Consider the following 17185-nt stretch of genomic DNA (forward strand, 5'->3'; position numbering starts at 1 on the left):
TATATATATATAGTATAAATCAATGGTTCAACTAATATTAGAATACAGAAATGTAATTTGGGGACCCCATTATGTATTGGACCAACGTAAACTTGAGGGTGTGCAACGGCGTGCTACAAAACTAGTACCATTTTTAAGAGAGAAGTCTTACATAGATCGACTAACATCAATGAATTTACCATCTCTCTTGTACAGGCACAGACGTGGTGACTTAATATTTCTTTTCAAGCTGTTGCATGATTACTTCAATCTGGATCACTCCAACTTTTTCACTCTTTCCCACAATACACAAACTATAGAGGTCATGCATATAAATTCCCCTGCCCACCATTCATGTTGGGTCAACTATTTTGGTACTAGAGTAATTAATGACTGGGACAATCTTACAAGTGATATTGTAGGAAATTCTTCATTAAATCATGCAGCTATAGATAATTACTTTTATGACTTTAGATTTATATTAATGTAATAATTATATTCATAGTTAATTTTTGTTTATCGCATCTAATTTATGTATGTATACGTATGTAATTGAATGGGTGTACAGGCTTCTAAGCCTCAACCCAAATCACATCATAATCATAATCATACCCCCATGCACACACCCTCAAGCCAAATACAAATTTTAAAAGATATAGCTAGTCATAAGATATGACATCTTGAAGTTTGTAGTTTTCCCATAAGTATCCATGTACAGTTCTCTCCTCATTGCCCCTTCTGGGCAATCACTTAATTGAGGGCAAAAACCAAAAATTCAAAAAAATTATGTCTACATATTAAATTTGTAGGCGGTGTGAATGTCAACACTAAATAATCTCTCCAAGTTTTAAATGGATAGTGTATATATATAGATCATAAGATATGACATTTTTGAATCCCATGCATGATTAAACTGTTGCTCCTAATGTAGGTTGCTAGAGGCAATGGTAAAGTTTTTAATTTGTCTACCCGGCACAGAACATGACCACGTGATCCGCACTGACAATTGGAGTACGGAGAGAGATATGGAGGCGATAATTTTAGTGCTACTCGTTGGGCTTGCTGCTTCGCAAGAGCAGATTTGCAGTAAGTCCGGCTCATTGTCTAAAGTGTTTCTGGTATCGAAACAAAGCTACATTGATACGCCAGTATGTGTAATTATCCTTTATCCTTTTGCAGTTTCTCCGCCGCAATGGGAAGGGCTGCTTTTCGAATTTTATAGCACTGACGAATCGTCGGCACCGACGACCGTTCGCATTGGGAAAGAAAGCTATGATGCTACTAAACTCCGTCGACGTTTTGCTGAAGAAGTTGATATGTCGAGGACTGACAGGGAATACTATGACGAGCTCTTCCTGCACGAAGAGGTGACTGAATCGTTCATGATCAGTAGTTTCCGGCGTAGCTAGTTGGATAGTGGGTCCCTTCTTATTGTCACTGCCGAGTGTATCAGTAATTCAATATAGCTATCCTTCGTGTGCAGGGAGTTGGCTACAGGCTTAATCTGAAGACTAGAGAGTGTGAAAAATTCCCACTTCATGAGCCATGGCGTCCTGTTGAGGTACCTGTTAACACTACACTAGAGAACACCTTTTATTTGGGCAGTGTTGATGCGGCCAACAACTATGTGAAGATGAATGCTTATCATGGTTACACTGATCGAGGTAAGGCCATCTGCTATTGCAAGTTAAACTTTATCACACACTTTATTAATAGGATATTACCGAGGTTCTTGGACAACAGAAGATTGTATCCCATATATCCACTCATACCTTGCAACTGAGCCAACTCCACACTATCACCGCATGACGTATGTTAAGATCTCTCACAAGTAATAGATCTCACATATTTACTGCAGAATGATGGATATAACCCTTGGAATTTCTGACCCAGATGTGTTCATTCCTCCAAGGGAATGCATGTGAGCGTGGAGAAGTCACCTTGTCACACAGTACATGTAGAGAATTTTGACGTGTTTAGGCTTGATGATGTAACTATTAGAGCTTTTGTCTCATGCTATGTGTTTTTAAATGTTATTAATTCTTATATCAACTCTACCCTCTGTGGTGTGGAACTCGTGACTGAAAATAATACAATTACGGAAATTTACGGAGTAGTCCTGGAAGAGAGTGATGAAGTCTGTTTTAGTGTTATTTGCGTTCTTCGTATTCACCAATGCTCAACTTCCCGAGCCTTGCGGTAAGGTTTGCACATTCTACACAACACATACGTAAAGAATCACGCTTTTTCGCCATGCAGACTCGCCCAAGCAATGGGAAGCGAAGTATTTTGCAGTAAGTCTCAGACACTCATTCGTAACTTGACAAGAAATGGAATTTGTTTTTGTAGTATGATCGTGGTTCAGTACGAGAAGAAGCTGGTACTATAACGTACGATGAAGTGGGTGAGAGGATCCGGTCCGTGGTCAAAGAAGAGCGCAATGGCCAAGTTGTTGATGCCTATGAAATCCTCACACTTTATTTGAAGGTAAGTCAGTGTTTTTGTTGTTTCCACAATCTATACTACCATTACATTCTACTCAAGAGGGTTGAGTATCGCTACGACTATGATAGCGGACAGTGCACTCAAAGACCAACTCAGTATCCATTCAGACCTATTGGAGTACCAGCAAATGCCACTGCATTAGGCCAGGGTTATATTGGAGCATCAGGTATACCAGGAGCTGGTATGTTAGTCTCTAGTTTTGCTGGATACCCGAGAGAAGGTAACAGTTGGTATAAATCATGCAATATGCAAGTTTTAAAAAGCTGTGACCGCTTTTAGGTGAACGCTTTGAAATAATTGTCACCGCTGATGCATGTATACCCGTGACTGATATATTTAGCAGGAGAGAAGGTGATAGGGTTGATGAGAGACTGTTAGAGTAAGTTAGTAACTGCTTATAGCTTAATGTATACAAGATACTCTATTTGAACACTCAGTTTCTATGATGTCGTTGCTCCTTATCCTGATTCATCAGTGTTTGAGCCACCTGCTGCTTGCCAGTGATCTGCCAAAGATGTATTGAACAGAAAACGTTAGCTTTTAATTTCGTTTTTTGTATTTTGTGAAGAAACTGGTAAATTCGTGTTTATTGGTATCACGCGTTGTCACGTGATCGTATAATTAAGTGAAATGGCGGGTTTGGAGGCAAGTTCTAGTCGGGATAAAGTCTTATCATTACAAGATGTGATTGATGAAGATGTAGAAATGGAGAAAATGGCTAACGCTGTGCTGGGTGCAAGCGACGACAAGAAATGCACATACTCGAAGGTAACCACACAATGGACGCAAATAAGCGCGCATCTTTATATTTGGATTTTGCATTCATTCACCTTCACAGGGATACGTGAATCGACAAGCGCTGTACGCGTGCGCATCGTGTGACACGACGGGTCCAGCGGGGGTGTGTCTAGCCTGCAGTCTCATCTGTCACAAAGACCACGAACTTTACGAGCTTTACACAAAGAGGTTACCTGTAAAGCTCTATTATCCTACTGTTTACATCCTACTGCATTTATAGAAACGTTTGCTGTGACTGCGGCAATGCACAATTCCCAGAGATGAGATGTCGATTGGAACCAAATAAACGTCCTGTAAATGACAGAAACATATACAACCACAATTACAAGGGCCTGTACTGCATCTGTGACCGACCATACCCTGATTCAGAAGATGATAGTGATGAAGATGATGAAATGGTACAGTGTATAGTATGTGAGGACTGGTTTCATTATAAGGTAAGTACTTCTACTGCTCTTATGTGATGCATGCACATACTGCACCATTCAGCATCTTGCTAAACCACCACCTGATGAATATGATGAAATGGTTTGCGACGAGTGTATGCACAAACACAAGTTTCTTCATCAATATTGTATCAGTATTGGTGGCAAGAGGGCCATTGGTAAGCAGAAGAGACGAGAGGGATGCCACCTCAGTATTGGGGTAGGAGAAGGCTGCACAGGACCAGCATACTTCTCAGAAGGATGGAGAAAGACTTTATGTCAGTGTCCAGACTGCAAGGCAAGTAGCTACTGACACTTAATGGTTTTGTTTAATTTTTTTTTTTTTTTTTTTTTTTTACTGAAGGCCGAATATGTTAAAGGCAAGGTGGTTTTTCTGCTGGACAATACTGATACATTAGCTGCTTATGAAGACAAAGGAAAAGACAACAGTGTCAGTTCACAGGAGGCAGGATTTCAAGCAATGTTCAATCAACTTGATAGAGTACAACAAGTAGAAATGATCCAACGTAAGCAAATGTCTTGTCTTACTTTTACCATCATTTTTTACGTATACCAGATTATAAGAACCTTAAAACAGAGCTATCAGATTATTTTAAGGAGTTTGTTGATAAAGGAAAGGTTTGTGTAATTTCTGTGTGTCTAGTTTGTATATTATTCAATTGTTATAGGTAATTGAGAAGAAAGATATCGAAGCATTCTTTGAAAAACAAGCTGCAAAAAAGCCACGGCTTGATGAAGGACTACCCCCCTCCAGTTGTCACTAGTAGTTTTCCACAGTATATATAACACAGTATTCCACTATATAATGATGCAAAACTATACACTGTTTTATTGATTGTGACTTATCTTATCCTTACAATAATGTACTGTTGATTTTAACAAGTTTTTTTCACAAATGCAGAGTGCTAATATGTGTTTAGTGGTCACACTTGTGGCAGATTCCAACAATTTAACATCCTCCTCAGCACTCCTTTTATACACCATCAATAATAATTCACACCTGTATTAAACCATTGGATATAACCCGTTTCTAATTAGTGCACCCCACATACCTTTTTTGTAAAAATTCCAATGCCTTGTTATCACTCATTTCTAGTTTATCAATTGTACATAATTTTGACTTCTTTTCTGCTTTTGTCAAACTATTTAACTCTGCAAGTAGTTCTTTGCTGGCAGAGAACACTCTAGCAAATGCTAAAAGGTCTTTATCTATAGGATGTTCACCATAGTGTATCTTGTATTCTCCAGTCCTATAGGACATTATTACAGGTTATAGTGTACCACCATGTGGAATGCTCACATTGGTAACTCTAGGTCTTGTAGGATTACCTTTCTGACCTCCCTAGTCTCTCGTTCTTCAGACTGACTCAATCCTGCAAGATAAAACAAGCTACTATAGCATTGTGCACTGCTTGTATCATAAGATTGTGTACATATTGTGTGTCTGTATGAGTTTGTGTGGCAACAACATTTAAATATAGAAATGTGACAATGTCACAAGATATTAATGTTACTCGATCTTGTTGCTTTATTCGACAAGAAATTGTCATCACATGTACTGTATAGAGGAAAACTTTGGCAAAAAGCCTGCTTAATTGCATTTGGCGGGTTAAACTTTGGCAAATTTAGTATGATTAAAACACTTCGTAAAGGCAGAGCCTGTATACCAGAAGGCCTAAGATGTTTATATTAACTGCACTAAGTATGTTTGAAAAGTAGGAGAAAGAAGAAAAAATCCATGACTGGACCTGAAATTTGTAGCAAATCACCAAATTCACCAAAGTTTCATACAGTAGTTGGTGCAAAATGCCAATTGTTCTGTCTTCTGAAGTCCAGGTGGGACTCTGAGAACTTTACTGGTGAAACAAAAGCAATGGAGCCCTCCTGCAAAGATTTAGGTCTGTACTGCCACCTGTGCAGTGTACAGGTGGTCAAGTAGTTTCATTTCTAGAAACAATGCAGCATCTGAAGGTGGCTTTGTGTGTTTGTACACATTTTGTGAGTGTGTATGTTTACTTAAGAATCAAGTCTTTAGGTTCTAAATAACTCATATAATTCTGCTCTTGATGTCTACATTTCATGCTAATGGTATGCATTGTTTATGTACATGTGTGGTGTGTGTGTGTGTGTGTGCGCGCGCGCGCGTGTGTGTGTGTGTGTGTGCATGTGTAGTGTGTACATAGTAATACCAAGTCTGATCTTCAGATAATCTTGTCGATTGTTAGGATAGACAAATCCAGAGTGTAACAACAGTTCTGCATTACTACGTGGTCCATAATAAATACACACTTCGTCACCAGCTGCCACTGAGTGAGCAGCATAACAGACACACTGCTGTGCCACAGGGTCATAATCAGTTGAAATCTCCCCTTCCACATGATTACACATATCCCATAGTGGGATCAAAGCTAGATCATGTGATCCATCATTTCCTTTCACAGGAATCTTATTCTGTCTCGTAGTAACACTAGACACAGCCCAACAGAAATCTCTGTAGCAAAATCCTGACTGGAACATGGGCAAGCACGAGGTGATAGTGGGACACTAGAATTTAACACAACTATAAAACAACAGTAATATTAATGTAATGGTGACACACCTTTGAACTGAGAAGAAACAAATGAGAGTACAGTTTGGCAATATTCCACATCTGTTTAATACACTCCTCTGCAGAAATAACATTATAACTAACAAAGTAAGCTATGCAGCCTCAATATAACAAGCCACATATAGTGAGTATTGGGTTGTATTCTTGAACAATTTTGTACAACCTGTACATTTAGTTTACAAACTTTCACCATACAAGGAAAATATTATCACATATGTACACAGTAAATGGCTTCAACACAAATTGTATCTACATGTACCCTGGGTAGGTATGGCATTACAGACTACCTGCTATTGAGAGGTAAGTTGTTTATTATCTGACCAAATTTAACAGTTTTACAACAATACTTGGCCAGTGGCTGATGGTTTACACAAGTATTCAGGCAACTGCTAATACATGTATGGCCTCACCAGCCAACCAAGAGGTCGGTACAAACTCTTTTGCAAATTTTCATAATCAAAATTAGTGATCCAACCTTCTGCACATTAATCCATTACGAAAATTTTGGTTTAAAAAATTTGACCGTCACCTACTAAATCATCTCAGTGGCTTCTATATCATTAGCTTACGCATTTCACTTGTAAGATTGCAATGAGAGAGAAGCTAGCATTGCACAATATTGCTTACAAAACAGCTGGTGTTTAGAACTACTGTTGATGGATCATGTGGAATTAGATCAGAGAATATAAGGTAATATAATGTGCCTTTTAAAAAAACCACATCCCTAATTTGCCATAGCAAAACAGTCAAAATTAAGGATTTGTGGTTCACACTACCCAGCAATCCCTCCTTGTTTTGTGGCTTTAAAGCAATCTCTTCACTTATCTACAGGTATTGCAAGTATCCAGCACCCTCAATCAAGAAACAAGTTTCACATTTCTCCACCTTTTCAAACACACTTTCTGTAACAACTTTAGACAGGCTGTAGGACCAGGTGTCCTACAGACCTTTAGCACTTGTGCTGTAAAGTCTTAAAAAAATAAATAAATAAAAACATAGTCTCGAAGACAGTTCCTCTTTAGGTCTTGAAAACATAGGGGAATTCTTTTACTACTATTACTACTGGGTAGTATTGATTGGCAATGACAAGCCAGTAGCTGACCTGAGCCATTCTGGCAATAATTACTTTGTTACAAACACAAGCATAAGATTGTTAGCTACGTGTACATGCGTAAGTTTATATTTGTGAGAGTTGTGCCAACTCATTGTTGGGCACGCCTTTTTATTGATACTTCCTACTGTGGACCCGACATTTCTGTTTCACTGTTGTGGACTGGTGACTTGTGTAAAGTGGTGAGTCCGTTGAAATGTTATTTATCTTGAAGAATGTCACACACCTTTCAAAAGGGAATTAGACTAGTTACTGAAGACTCAGGTAGTCCAGTGTCAGCAAATACCAGTAGAAAACAAGGAGACTGCTGAATTGAAGCTACTTTGTTAGAGAAGGATTTACTTTCAGACAAGGATTTTAATGGTGTAGGTAATGAATAGAGATTAAGAGACTTGAACTAGAGCACCATGCAAGAGAGCAGGAGAACAGAGAATGTCATAAAGGAGTTAGGGCTTAAGGAAAGAAAAATTGCTGCCAAGAATGAATTATCTGGAGTTAGCAATCCAGAGAACAGGATCTTAAGAACAACAGATGCAACTGAAAAAAATTAAGATTCTGTGGAGATTATAATAGGGAGATCCTGCTGGCCTATGAATTATTACCTGAAGCCCATCGTCAGAGGTTTCATGATGCCAAGTGCCAGGAGATATATGAGTTTACACATGAAAAGGAAACCCTGTTTAATAGGTGTGCCTCCCAACAAGTGGGGAATAACTTTGACAAGCTAAGACAACTAATATACAGATTAACAATAAAAAAGAATTTAAGAAGTGTGTACCTTCCACTATCAGAACTTACCTGGAAGAGCTAACAGTTACCGGACTGCAGAGGGGGCTGCTTCTAGCTGATGACTATAAACTTACCCATAAGTCCTTCACCACTGTTGTAGAAACCAAGATAGTGAAGACAGGCAGTAACGCGGATTCTGCTCGTCCGGAGCAAAGGTTTACCCAAACAACGGCTTGTGCTTATTGCAAAATGCAAGGTCACCTAATATCTGAATGTTGGATACATAGAAGAAAGAATGGAAAATCCTACAACCAAAGTTACCAAATCAGTGAGCTTTATTTCCTCATCCAAAGTTCAATTGCTGATACTAGCAGGATACCTGGCCCTATGTCCTGCTTGTGCTGTAACTTGTGTGATGGTAAAAAAAAAACACACCCAAACTCTCAATCCATCCACTTGAATGGCAGTTGCTAAGAGTGATGCACAGAATCAGCCAAGTTGCTCCCCTACTGAGGATGGATCTAGTTTGCAGCTCAGTCGGATGGATCAACTACCAAAGACATTGCTGTGGAGACGCTCTAATGGGAATGTCTACAAATGGCAGCACTTCTCTCACAGAGCAGTTGATGCAGGTACAAGAAACTGATCACAGCGTATTGGATGTAACTGAAGCAAATAAACTTCCTTCTTGTTTTTATAAAAGACAAGGGCTACTGATGAGGTAATAGTGACCTCCTACCAGACATGGGGCCAAGTACATGAGTACTTATACTTAAGTACACTTAAGTACAGATTTGAAAGTACTTGTACTATACTTAAATACTTTCTTAATTTCCCCAGTGTACTTGTACTTATACTCAAGTACTTCACTAAGTTCTTGTATGTACTTGAGTACTTAAGTACTTGTAAGTACTGCAAACATTGTACATAGTTTGTACACAGTGGGTACTTAACAAAATTGCATGAAGCTGCATTGTACAATTCTTCTAGTGCCTTCCCTAACCTTACTATGTATCATGTAGCCACGATTAATGATGTCATAGAATTCTGGCAAATAAAAACAATGCTGCTGCTAAAGTTAGTGCATTTTAAATGTTTAAGAGAGTGAATAGTTGACAAAAACCTGAAAGTACCAATCCCACTAGGTACACTTACATACTACAATATACTGAATACAGTATATATTTTGCTACAGTAAAATGTACTTGTACTTTACTTGAGTACTTCCAGCATGTACTTGTACTTTACTTGAGTACTTCCAGCATGTACTTGTACTTTACTTAAGTACTCTCTTGATTGTCGCCAGAGTACTTGTACTTATACTTGGAAAATTCAAAAGTACTTGTACTTTACTTAAGTACTTTCAAATGTACTTGGCCCCATGTCTGCCTCCTACAATGAAGAGTGACAGGTTATCCCCCAATTGTTGTCTCAATGTTTTCACAATGATGTGCTGGGTTTGGCTCATAATACGTCCTTAGCTGAACACCTCAGTGTTATAGAAAGGTATTGTCACACATTTCCTTTGATCTGGATTAAAAAGAGATGTAGCAAAGTATTGCAAATGCTATCATAACATGTCAAATGATTGGAAAGCCTAACCAGAAACCTAAACCAGCTCCACTGAAGCCCATTCCAACCACTGAAGAATAGGCATGGCTTCAGGGAACCTTGTATTTGCATACGTTATAGTCAGCTACCCGATCAAGGAAAAGCCCAAAACAATCCCTACTGAAAGGCTGTGTGGAATATTAAAGGTTCCTACTATATTGTGAAAGCACGAATACCTTTGGTGGTTTACCAAGATTTGTTCAATCTGACACATTTTCAGCAGGTGATGCACAAATTGGGTATTGTTCAATGTAAATCGAAATTTATCGAATGCAACATTGAAGACAATGATGCAGACATACTGTTTTGATTATAAGATGGGTCCATCGTTTGGTGTTCGCTGTTCATGAGGCAATCTGGTGTTTTTCAGCCCGTTTGAATTGGTCAAATGTAGAACCTGCTGGAGAATGTTGCACCTTATAGAGAACACTTGTTACAAGCATGCAAGCTGGCAAAACAAACCTTCAACATGCAGTCACAGATGAAGGAGTGGTATGACAAGAGATCCACAGAACGGAGTTTCACAAGTACAATGCTGAGTGAATCGTTTAATTTTGCTACAGAATTTGAAGAAGGTAACAGACATAACAACCTGGTCACAACTTCTGTAAAATCGAAGGCCGACTATATATGTTGGCAACTTCTGAAATGTCACAATCATGCATCTCAGCCTGTAGCTGTTATCGTGACAGAAGTTAAGGAAGAAAAAAATTGACATCCAAAGATGGTAGCCTAGACACTTGGGTACTACTGTAGCTTAACAAGAAGCTACAACCAAACTGGATTGGCTATTGTAATGACTGTACAAGCAACAGGTATTAGTGAAATTCCCATACACCAAAGATAAGGAGGAAGGTTATGACATGCAACGCCTACGTGTATATGCAAATTTTTCAAAGAAAAAGTGTTTATATTGCTTCCCTTACCAAGTCATCCATTACAACCACAGTCTCTTTGTAGTAGAACACAAAGTGGGTACCATCAATTATGTTGTTGCAGTTCCTGATTGTAGAAAGAAGTGATAACTTTGTCATGTTAACATACTGAAGAGTATCATGAAGAGAATGGTGACAGTGTGGAAGCTTGTGCTGTAAACTGCTGTTGAAATTACATTTAACCAATGTAAACCGGACTAGATTGTTTAAGTGACACTGGAGTAAGGTTCAACGATTCAGCTGTATTGGTACCAAGAGATGGAACTCGTGCAATTTTTGGGAAGGAGACTGAGAACTTATCTACAATTGTAGAACTACAAACCTTCTATCATGTAAATACAAAAAAATGGAATGCCAAGACAGATGTCAGAAAGCATTTGAGAGGGTGAAAACTATGCTCATGCACACACTGGTTTTGTATACACCAAATTTTCAGAAGCCTTTTAAACTGGCCAAGGATGCTAGTGGGACAGGAGCTGTTTTACTCTTGGGAAGTTGAACATGTTATTTTTCCAAGAAATTTGAAAAGAGAATAAGAGACAAAACAATTACTGTAGAAGCAAGAAAGAATTACTTGCCTTGGTACTAGCCCAACAACATTTTGAAGCTGGAGAATTAACAGTTTATACGGACCACAGCCCATTGGTTTTTCTCCACCACTTAAGGTTACGGGATACTGTAAACCCCACATGTACACTATCAATCATTTTTCATGATTAGGGGTTTGATTTTCTTAATGCATTGTTATCAAATATTTATGCATTCTTAACTTCTCTTTAATCGACATGAAATTCAAATGTTGTTATGGAAACATGAGTTGTCCCCATGCCAATTAGTGAAAACTATGAACCAAAAATCAGACCAATGAAGAGCCATGAGAACTTACTAACAATTCTAAGATTTGAAGAACATCACTTGTGAGGGACTGACAAGAGGATTTGTGAATAATGTGTATAGTTGCTGAAATATGACTACAATATGGCCTAAAGCAAGACACTGTGGTCACAACATATAATTTTTAATTGATATCACAAGCACTACAAACATTATTTCTAACAAAAGGCTCCGTCAGGACCTAGACAAGAAGCCAAACTAGTAGTCTGTTTATGCAAAATGTTAACAACTAGTTTGACAGTCCTGATTTTTGGTTCAGGAAAATATCACCATTAGTCAGCAAAACTACGCATGCGCTTACAGGTGCGCCAGTTACTAAGTGTGTTGTTTCTATGTTATCTTGTACTGTTACGTGTGTTTTCTTGTACCTTGTACCTGTCCAGTCAGCACGCTATGATTCTCCCAACATTTTAAGCCTGTTACCAGCTGATACACAACACAACAACACCAAGCCCGCCTTAATTACGTAATAAAATTTTTGTTTGACAGTCGCTCAGTATCCCATAACCTTAAATATAAAAATTAAAGATCTGGTGCAGCAACAATATCTGGACATAATACTTACATTAGAGGCCAGCATTTCACATCATCTCAGGCTGGTGGTCACAGCCTTGACTCATTGACTGACTTATTCATGTACCAAGAGTTTTGCAAGTTAGTTAACTGTATATCATTTTGTAATCCTACTTATTAACAACCTTCCTTTGTAGGGGAGTGTGAAGAGTTGTTATCGGTTAGGTTTGGAGTCATTGCTATGTGTCATAGTTCTACCTCAGTGGTTCTCTATTGTGCTGTAACAACTACTACACAAGTTGTTGCTTGTATTCAACTGACCAAATCATGTTAATTTTAAAACGGCGTGTTTAGCAAATATTCTAATAGAGCAGTCAGTTGCCTGAACTCCTTAGAACAAGCAAACTGCAAAATCTATCTTTTACCAGCCCTTGACCAAGGATATCTTAAACAGCTATATTCTAAACAAATATCTATAGCCAATTCATTGTGCTGTGTGGTTACCATTACTAGTTTGTTCAGACAGAGTGCAATATAACTTCTTTTTTTTTTAATACTCCAACCTACTGACCAACTCATTTTCTCTTATACTTTGCAAGTCTCAACAAGAGCAATACCCTGCTATGACTAAACAATCAACAATTCACAACTATTAGGGCACATGCTAAAATAACATAACATACTCAACTTGACATACTCTGTGTTGGTGACCCATTCAGTAGCTGGAAATCCTCCTTGGTGAAATACAGAGGTGTAGAGTAATCCATAGGCAACAAATCTACACTAAATATACAAATACTATTCACAAGTAAGTGTCTTTACCGAGGTAAGGTCTCCACTTTGACTGACTGGTAAAACATTCATTTAACAACAGCAAGGCTAACGATAAGTTGGGCATGGCTTGAAGTAGAGGATCACGTGATACAAGCAGTCCTAAAAAAGATGATTGTAGATGACACAGCTTTATTTATAGAACAGCTGACTAACCAAGGTTCCCTTCCATTGCTTGACTAGCTAACATCATAACGTTTGCAGGGATTGTAATAAAAGGCTGGCCTTGCTGAAAAACATGGTAATATACAAAGAGAGACCAATAGCTTTACCTGCAGTGCACTAGCAGCTTGCAAGCCTAGCCCTGCCCCCACTGGAGATTCCACAATTTTTACTGAGCTATGGTCAATGCGATAGTCATTTAACCATTTTTCAAATGCTCCCACATGTTGCAATCGACTGTCAGGCTTGTCCCTGTCTGTGTACACTATGGTGACATTTTGGGAGGTACACAATAAGCTACTTACGTAACTGGGGATCTTGCAAAGACTCTAGCTTGTTCAGTAGACTATAGAGTGGGTCAAATTCAGGCAAACTATCTTTTGGCGCATCCTTACTGCAAATAGCTATCAGAGCAACGTAAACTAAACACTTTAATTACATGATGTGTAAAATTACCGTAGATTTCCTCCACAGTCTTCAAGATATCGCTTGGTGGTGTCGCTTGTGGCTTTCGCTTACTCTTTTTACCCATGACACGTGAATCCACATTCCAACTGACGCGCACCACACGAGTTCGCGCCATTATTTGACGCCACCGATTTTGAAACAGAATAAAGGTTAGTTGTGGAAATGGACTTTATTGGTTAGTTTATTTTTCTTTTTTTTGCTTTTGTCTGTTAGTGATGGAGCCGAGTGCGGACAATCTACGTGCTTTGGCTGGCTACTTGCTTCAGACCTTGAGCCCAGAGCCTGGCGTCCGTAAAGCAGCTGAAAACTCTCTGTCATCTATTGAAGGCACTGAGAAATACCCTCAAATGTTGCTGCAAATTGTTGGATTAGAAGACACGGACCTGAACATTCGACTAGCCGCTTCTATCGCTTTCAAGAACCTCGTGAAGAAGCACTGGCGTCGGACCTCAGAAACTTCGGCTAAAATAAGCAACCAAGATCGTGAAGAAGTCAAAAAAGTGATCGTTAGTTTAATGCTTCGTATGCCTACCGCCCTCCAGAAACAATTGAGTGACGCCATTAGTGTGATTGGAGGGGAAGATTTTCCTGATCATTGGAAAGATCTCATTCCGGAAATGATAGGATATTTTACCGGAAATGATTTTAATGCGATCAATGGGGTCCTTCAGACAGCCCATTCGTTGTTCAAGCGATATAGACATGAGTTTAAATCACAAGAATTGTGGAAAGAAATCAAGTACGTACTTGGAGAATTTGCTGACAGCTTTAGTGCCTTATTTTTACGTATTATGCAACTAGCTGTAGAACACAGTCAAAATAAGCCAATCCTGAAGGTCCTTTTCAGTTCCTTGTTGCTCATATGCAAGGTGTTCTACAGCTTGATTTGTCAGGAATTACCTGACGAATTTGCAGAGATTAAACTAGAACCGTGGATGAATAATTTCCATATATTGCTCACCACTGATAACAAGTTAGTTGATGATGATGCAGATGATGAACCAGGAACACTGGAGATGATAAAATCACAGATTTGTGAGTGTGTTTCTCTGTTTGCCCAGAAGTATGATGAAGATTTTCAACCATTCCTTCCAAAATTTGTGGACGCTGTTTGGCACCTTTTGATTACCACTGACATTCGAGTTAAACACGATTTACTTGTCAGTAATGCTATTGCCTTTCTGGCCTCTGTAGCCGAGCGACCAGCATACAAAGATCTGTTTTCTGAAGAGGCCACTTTGAGGAGCATTTGTGAAAAGGTGATTGTACCGAACATGCAATTCCGTGATTCAGATGAGGAGCTGTTTGAAGATAATCCAGAAGAGTATGTGAGACAAGATTTAGAAGGTAGTGACATTGGCACACGTCGTTTTGCTGCTTGTAATTTGGTGCGTGCTTTGTGCCGACACAATGAGGCTGCCGTAATGGGTATCTTTACTGCTTATATTAATGCACTCTTACAAGAACATGCCAGTGGCAAGTGGAAGGCTAAAGACACAGCATTATATCTTATATCAGCTCTAGCCATGAAGTCTAAAACAACCAAGCATGGTGCAACCAAGTCCAGTGAATTTGTGAATGTTTCTGATGTCTTCATGAGCCAGTGTTTGCCAGATCTCCAAGCTGGTGTTTACAGTGACACCCCTATACTCCAAGCCGATGCTTTAAGGTACCTAATCACATTTCGCAGCATCCTTTCCAAAGAGCTTCTTGTACAAGTGTTCCCTTTGCTGGTTGCTCACATTCGATCTCCTGTCTACGTTGTGCATTCATATGCTGCCTGCAGTATAGAGAAACTTCTTGTAATGAAGAATAATGAGGGGCAAGCTTTGTTTGCCTTTTCTGATATATCATCAAGCCAAGAGGCATTACTGAACAACATTGTAGCAGTATTGAATATGGACTGCTCTGCTCAGAATGAGTACTTGATGAAGGCAATGTTGCGTGTGATTTCATTTAGTCGTGAGGTGATAGTCAAGTACCAGGACACACTGATGAAGGAACTGGCAGAGAAGCTACGAGTGGTCAGTTTGAACCCATCAAAGCCACAATTTAATCACTACTTGTTTGAATGTATCAGCTGCCTCATAAACATTTTATGTCAACACCACCCTGAGACAGTCATGAGCGTAGAGAATAATCTGTTCCCCATCGTGGAGGCTATCCTTGTAAGAGATGTCGTGGAATTTCTTCCGTATGTTTTCCAGATATTATCTCAACTTTTGGAATTGCGGCCACTGCCTGTCCCTGCTACATACACTGGTCTCTTTCCTTTACTACTCACTCCAGTGTTATGGGAGCACCTTGGAAACATTCCTCCGATGGTTCGATTGTTGCAGGCCCTATTGCAGAAGGGAAAAGGAGTTGTAGCAAATGCGGAACATTTAAATGCTCTGCTTGGCGTCTTCCAGAAACTGATTGCATCCAAAACTAGTGACCATCAAGGATTCTACCTGCTCAACAGCATAATCGAACATTTGCCAGCTGACCTTGTGTCTCCACAGCTGAAGGATATTTTTATGCTTTTGTTTCAGCGGCTACAGAGCAGCAAGACAACAAAGTTTATTAAAGGATTGTTGGTGTTCTTTTGCCTGTTTGCTAGTCAGTATGGAGGACCTGCATTAATTCAAACAATTGATTCTATTCAGCCCAATTTCTTTGCAATGGTTGTTGAAAAATTGTTTGTTCCTGAAACACAGAAAGTCAGTGGTACAATAGAACGCAAGATCTGTGCAGTGGGCATTACAAAGATACTAACAGAAACTCCTGCAATGTTGGCCAAACCATATGTGTCTCTGTGGAACCCACTCCTGAAGACACTTATTGAACTATTTGAACTACCAGAAGATGACAGCACTCAAGACGATGAGCATTTTATAGACATCGAAGACACCCCAGGCTACCAAACCACATACTGTCAACTGCTATTTGCTGGGTCTCAGTCACATGATCCGTTAGCTGCAATACCTGATGCCAAGCGTAACCTTGCAGTTAGCCTAAAGAAGGCATCACAACAATACCCAGGCACTATAAGTAACATGATTTCTCAGGGCTTGGACAAGCAGTGTTTACAATATCTTCAGAAATACTTACAAGACGCTGGAGTGACACTTTAATTGTTGATTTTTTTCTTTTCTTTCCAATTTGTATCTATCCACATGCTTGTATTCTCACTCATTGTAGCAATATTATATAAATATTTACATTAATAATTAGTACACATTAATTTATAAACAAATAATGCAAGTTTCTATGGGTTAGATGATTTCAAGTTAAATTTGATGGGATTCTTTGTAATTAAAACATTATTATGGGCACCCCCTATGTTGTCTGATAGATCTGGAGGTGATGACTGGCTGCTGACACCAGCACTGGAACTCACTTGTCCGGCAGCACCTTGGTCATCAACAACACTCTCTGTCCTGGCACTATTGCTGTCTACTGTCATCATGGCACTGTTGTCTAGTGTCATTCCAACACTCTCTGTGACACTCATGGCACTGCAGTCTAGGCTTGTCATGCTACTATCCATAGAAATCTCCTCTATACCTGCCTAAAAGTGTGAGGAATATATAAGAAACATTGGCTGTGCTAG

At 39.2% G+C, this 17185-nt stretch overlaps 6 protein-coding genes across 7 annotated transcripts in view; 4 read left to right on the forward strand and 2 right to left on the reverse strand.

The window, feature by feature from the left end:
* The window catches only part of LOC136268365 (mammalian ependymin-related protein 1-like), a 19634-nt gene extending 17598 nt beyond the window's left edge, over positions 1-2036 (forward strand). The window contains exons 3-7 of the mRNA XM_066063690.1: positions 911-1065; positions 1159-1346; positions 1463-1643; positions 1696-1789; positions 1838-2036. Coding sequence (XP_065919762.1) covers positions 911-1065; positions 1159-1346; positions 1463-1643; positions 1696-1789; positions 1838-1904 — 685 coding nt within the window. The 3' untranslated portion in view covers positions 1905-2036. The remainder of the gene's footprint in view (positions 1-910; positions 1066-1158; positions 1347-1462; positions 1644-1695; positions 1790-1837) is intronic.
* Positions 2026-3079, forward strand: LOC136268371 (mammalian ependymin-related protein 1-like). Its single transcript, XM_066063697.1, has 6 exons — positions 2026-2178; positions 2239-2273; positions 2329-2466; positions 2524-2704; positions 2764-2863; positions 2922-3079. Exons 1-6 carry the CDS (start codon positions 2112-2114, stop codon positions 2986-2988), a joined length of 588 nt encoding a protein of 195 aa, XP_065919769.1. The 5' UTR covers positions 2026-2111; the 3' UTR covers positions 2989-3079.
* Positions 3071-4628, forward strand: LOC136268360 (putative E3 ubiquitin-protein ligase UBR7). Its single transcript, XM_066063683.1, has 7 exons — positions 3071-3252; positions 3323-3450; positions 3503-3719; positions 3772-4005; positions 4072-4234; positions 4285-4346; positions 4397-4628. The coding sequence occupies exons 1-7, from the start codon at positions 3115-3117 to the stop codon at positions 4490-4492; spliced, it is 1038 nt and encodes a 345-aa protein (XP_065919755.1). The 5' UTR covers positions 3071-3114; the 3' UTR covers positions 4493-4628.
* LOC136268347 (actin-histidine N-methyltransferase-like) lies at positions 4493-13733 on the reverse strand. Of its 2 annotated transcripts, none has more exons than XM_066063655.1 (11): positions 13579-13733; positions 13428-13526; positions 13233-13378; positions 13117-13189; positions 12952-13062; positions 12827-12907; positions 6328-6395; positions 5918-6272; positions 5029-5101; positions 4781-4978; positions 4493-4728 (listed from the first exon to the last, which is right to left on the reverse strand). In XM_066063655.1, exons 1-11 carry the CDS (start codon positions 13703-13705, stop codon positions 4557-4559), a joined length of 1503 nt encoding a protein of 500 aa, XP_065919727.1. In that variant the 5' UTR covers positions 13706-13733; the 3' UTR covers positions 4493-4556. The 2 variants fall into 2 exon arrangements, with proteins under 2 accessions (XP_065919727.1, XP_065919726.1); XM_066063654.1 differs by having other exon boundaries at positions 12818-12907.
* Positions 13684-16816, forward strand: LOC136268334 (exportin-2-like). The gene is made up of 2 exons (XM_066063635.1): positions 13684-13739; positions 13804-16816. The coding sequence occupies exon 2, from the start codon at positions 13806-13808 to the stop codon at positions 16704-16706; it is 2901 nt and encodes a 966-aa protein (XP_065919707.1). The 5' UTR covers positions 13684-13739; positions 13804-13805; the 3' UTR covers positions 16707-16816.
* LOC136268339 (poly(A) polymerase type 3-like) overlaps positions 16765-17185 on the reverse strand; it is a 4039-nt gene continuing 3618 nt past the window's right edge. The window contains exon 18 of the mRNA XM_066063641.1: positions 16765-17143. Within this exon, the coding sequence (XP_065919713.1) occupies positions 16841-17143 (303 nt within the window). The 3' untranslated portion in view covers positions 16765-16840. The remainder of the gene's footprint in view (positions 17144-17185) is intronic.

The sequence above is a fragment of the Dysidea avara genome, chromosome 10 (assembly GCF_963678975.1).
Source record: "Dysidea avara chromosome 10, odDysAvar1.4, whole genome shotgun sequence".
Classification (NCBI taxonomy): Eukaryota; Metazoa; Porifera; class Demospongiae; order Dictyoceratida; family Dysideidae; genus Dysidea; species Dysidea avara.

What these genes read in the sequence shown, in the direction of transcription:
- LOC136268371 (XM_066063697.1), top strand. Translation starts at nt 2,112, where the DNA reads ATGAAGTCTGTTTTAGTGTTATTTGCGTTCTTCGTATTCACCAATGCT. An exon ending in TGCTGGATACCCGAGAGAAG is followed by an intron (nt 2,705 to 2,763) that starts GTAACAGTTGGT and finishes GACCGCTTTTAG; the next exon opens with GTGAACGCTTTGAAATAATT. An exon ending in GTTGATGAGAGACTGTTAGA is followed by an intron (nt 2,864 to 2,921) that starts GTAAGTTAGTAA and finishes TTGAACACTCAG; the next exon opens with TTTCTATGATGTCGTTGCTC.
- LOC136268360 (XM_066063683.1), top strand. Translation starts at nt 3,115, where the DNA reads ATGGCGGGTTTGGAGGCAAGTTCTAGTCGGGATAAAGTCTTATCATTA. An exon ending in AGGACTGGTTTCATTATAAG is followed by an intron (nt 3,720 to 3,771) that starts GTAAGTACTTCT and finishes TGCACCATTCAG; the next exon opens with CATCTTGCTAAACCACCACC. An exon ending in ACAAGTAGAAATGATCCAAC is followed by an intron (nt 4,235 to 4,284) that starts GTAAGCAAATGT and finishes TACGTATACCAG; the next exon opens with ATTATAAGAACCTTAAAACA.
- LOC136268347 (XM_066063654.1), bottom strand. Translation starts at nt 13,705, where the DNA reads ATGGCGCGAACTCGTGTGGTGCGCGTCAGTTGGAATGTGGATTCACGT. An exon ending in AAGCTGCTAGTGCACTGCAG is followed by an intron (nt 13,190 to 13,232) that starts GTAAAGCTATTG and finishes CATGTTTTTCAG; the next exon opens with CAAGGCCAGCCTTTTATTAC. An exon ending in CAAGACCTAGAGTTACCAAT is followed by an intron (nt 4,979 to 5,028) that starts GTGAGCATTCCA and finishes AATGTCCTATAG; the next exon opens with GACTGGAGAATACAAGATAC.
- LOC136268334 (XM_066063635.1), top strand. Translation starts at nt 13,806, where the DNA reads ATGGAGCCGAGTGCGGACAATCTACGTGCTTTGGCTGGCTACTTGCTT.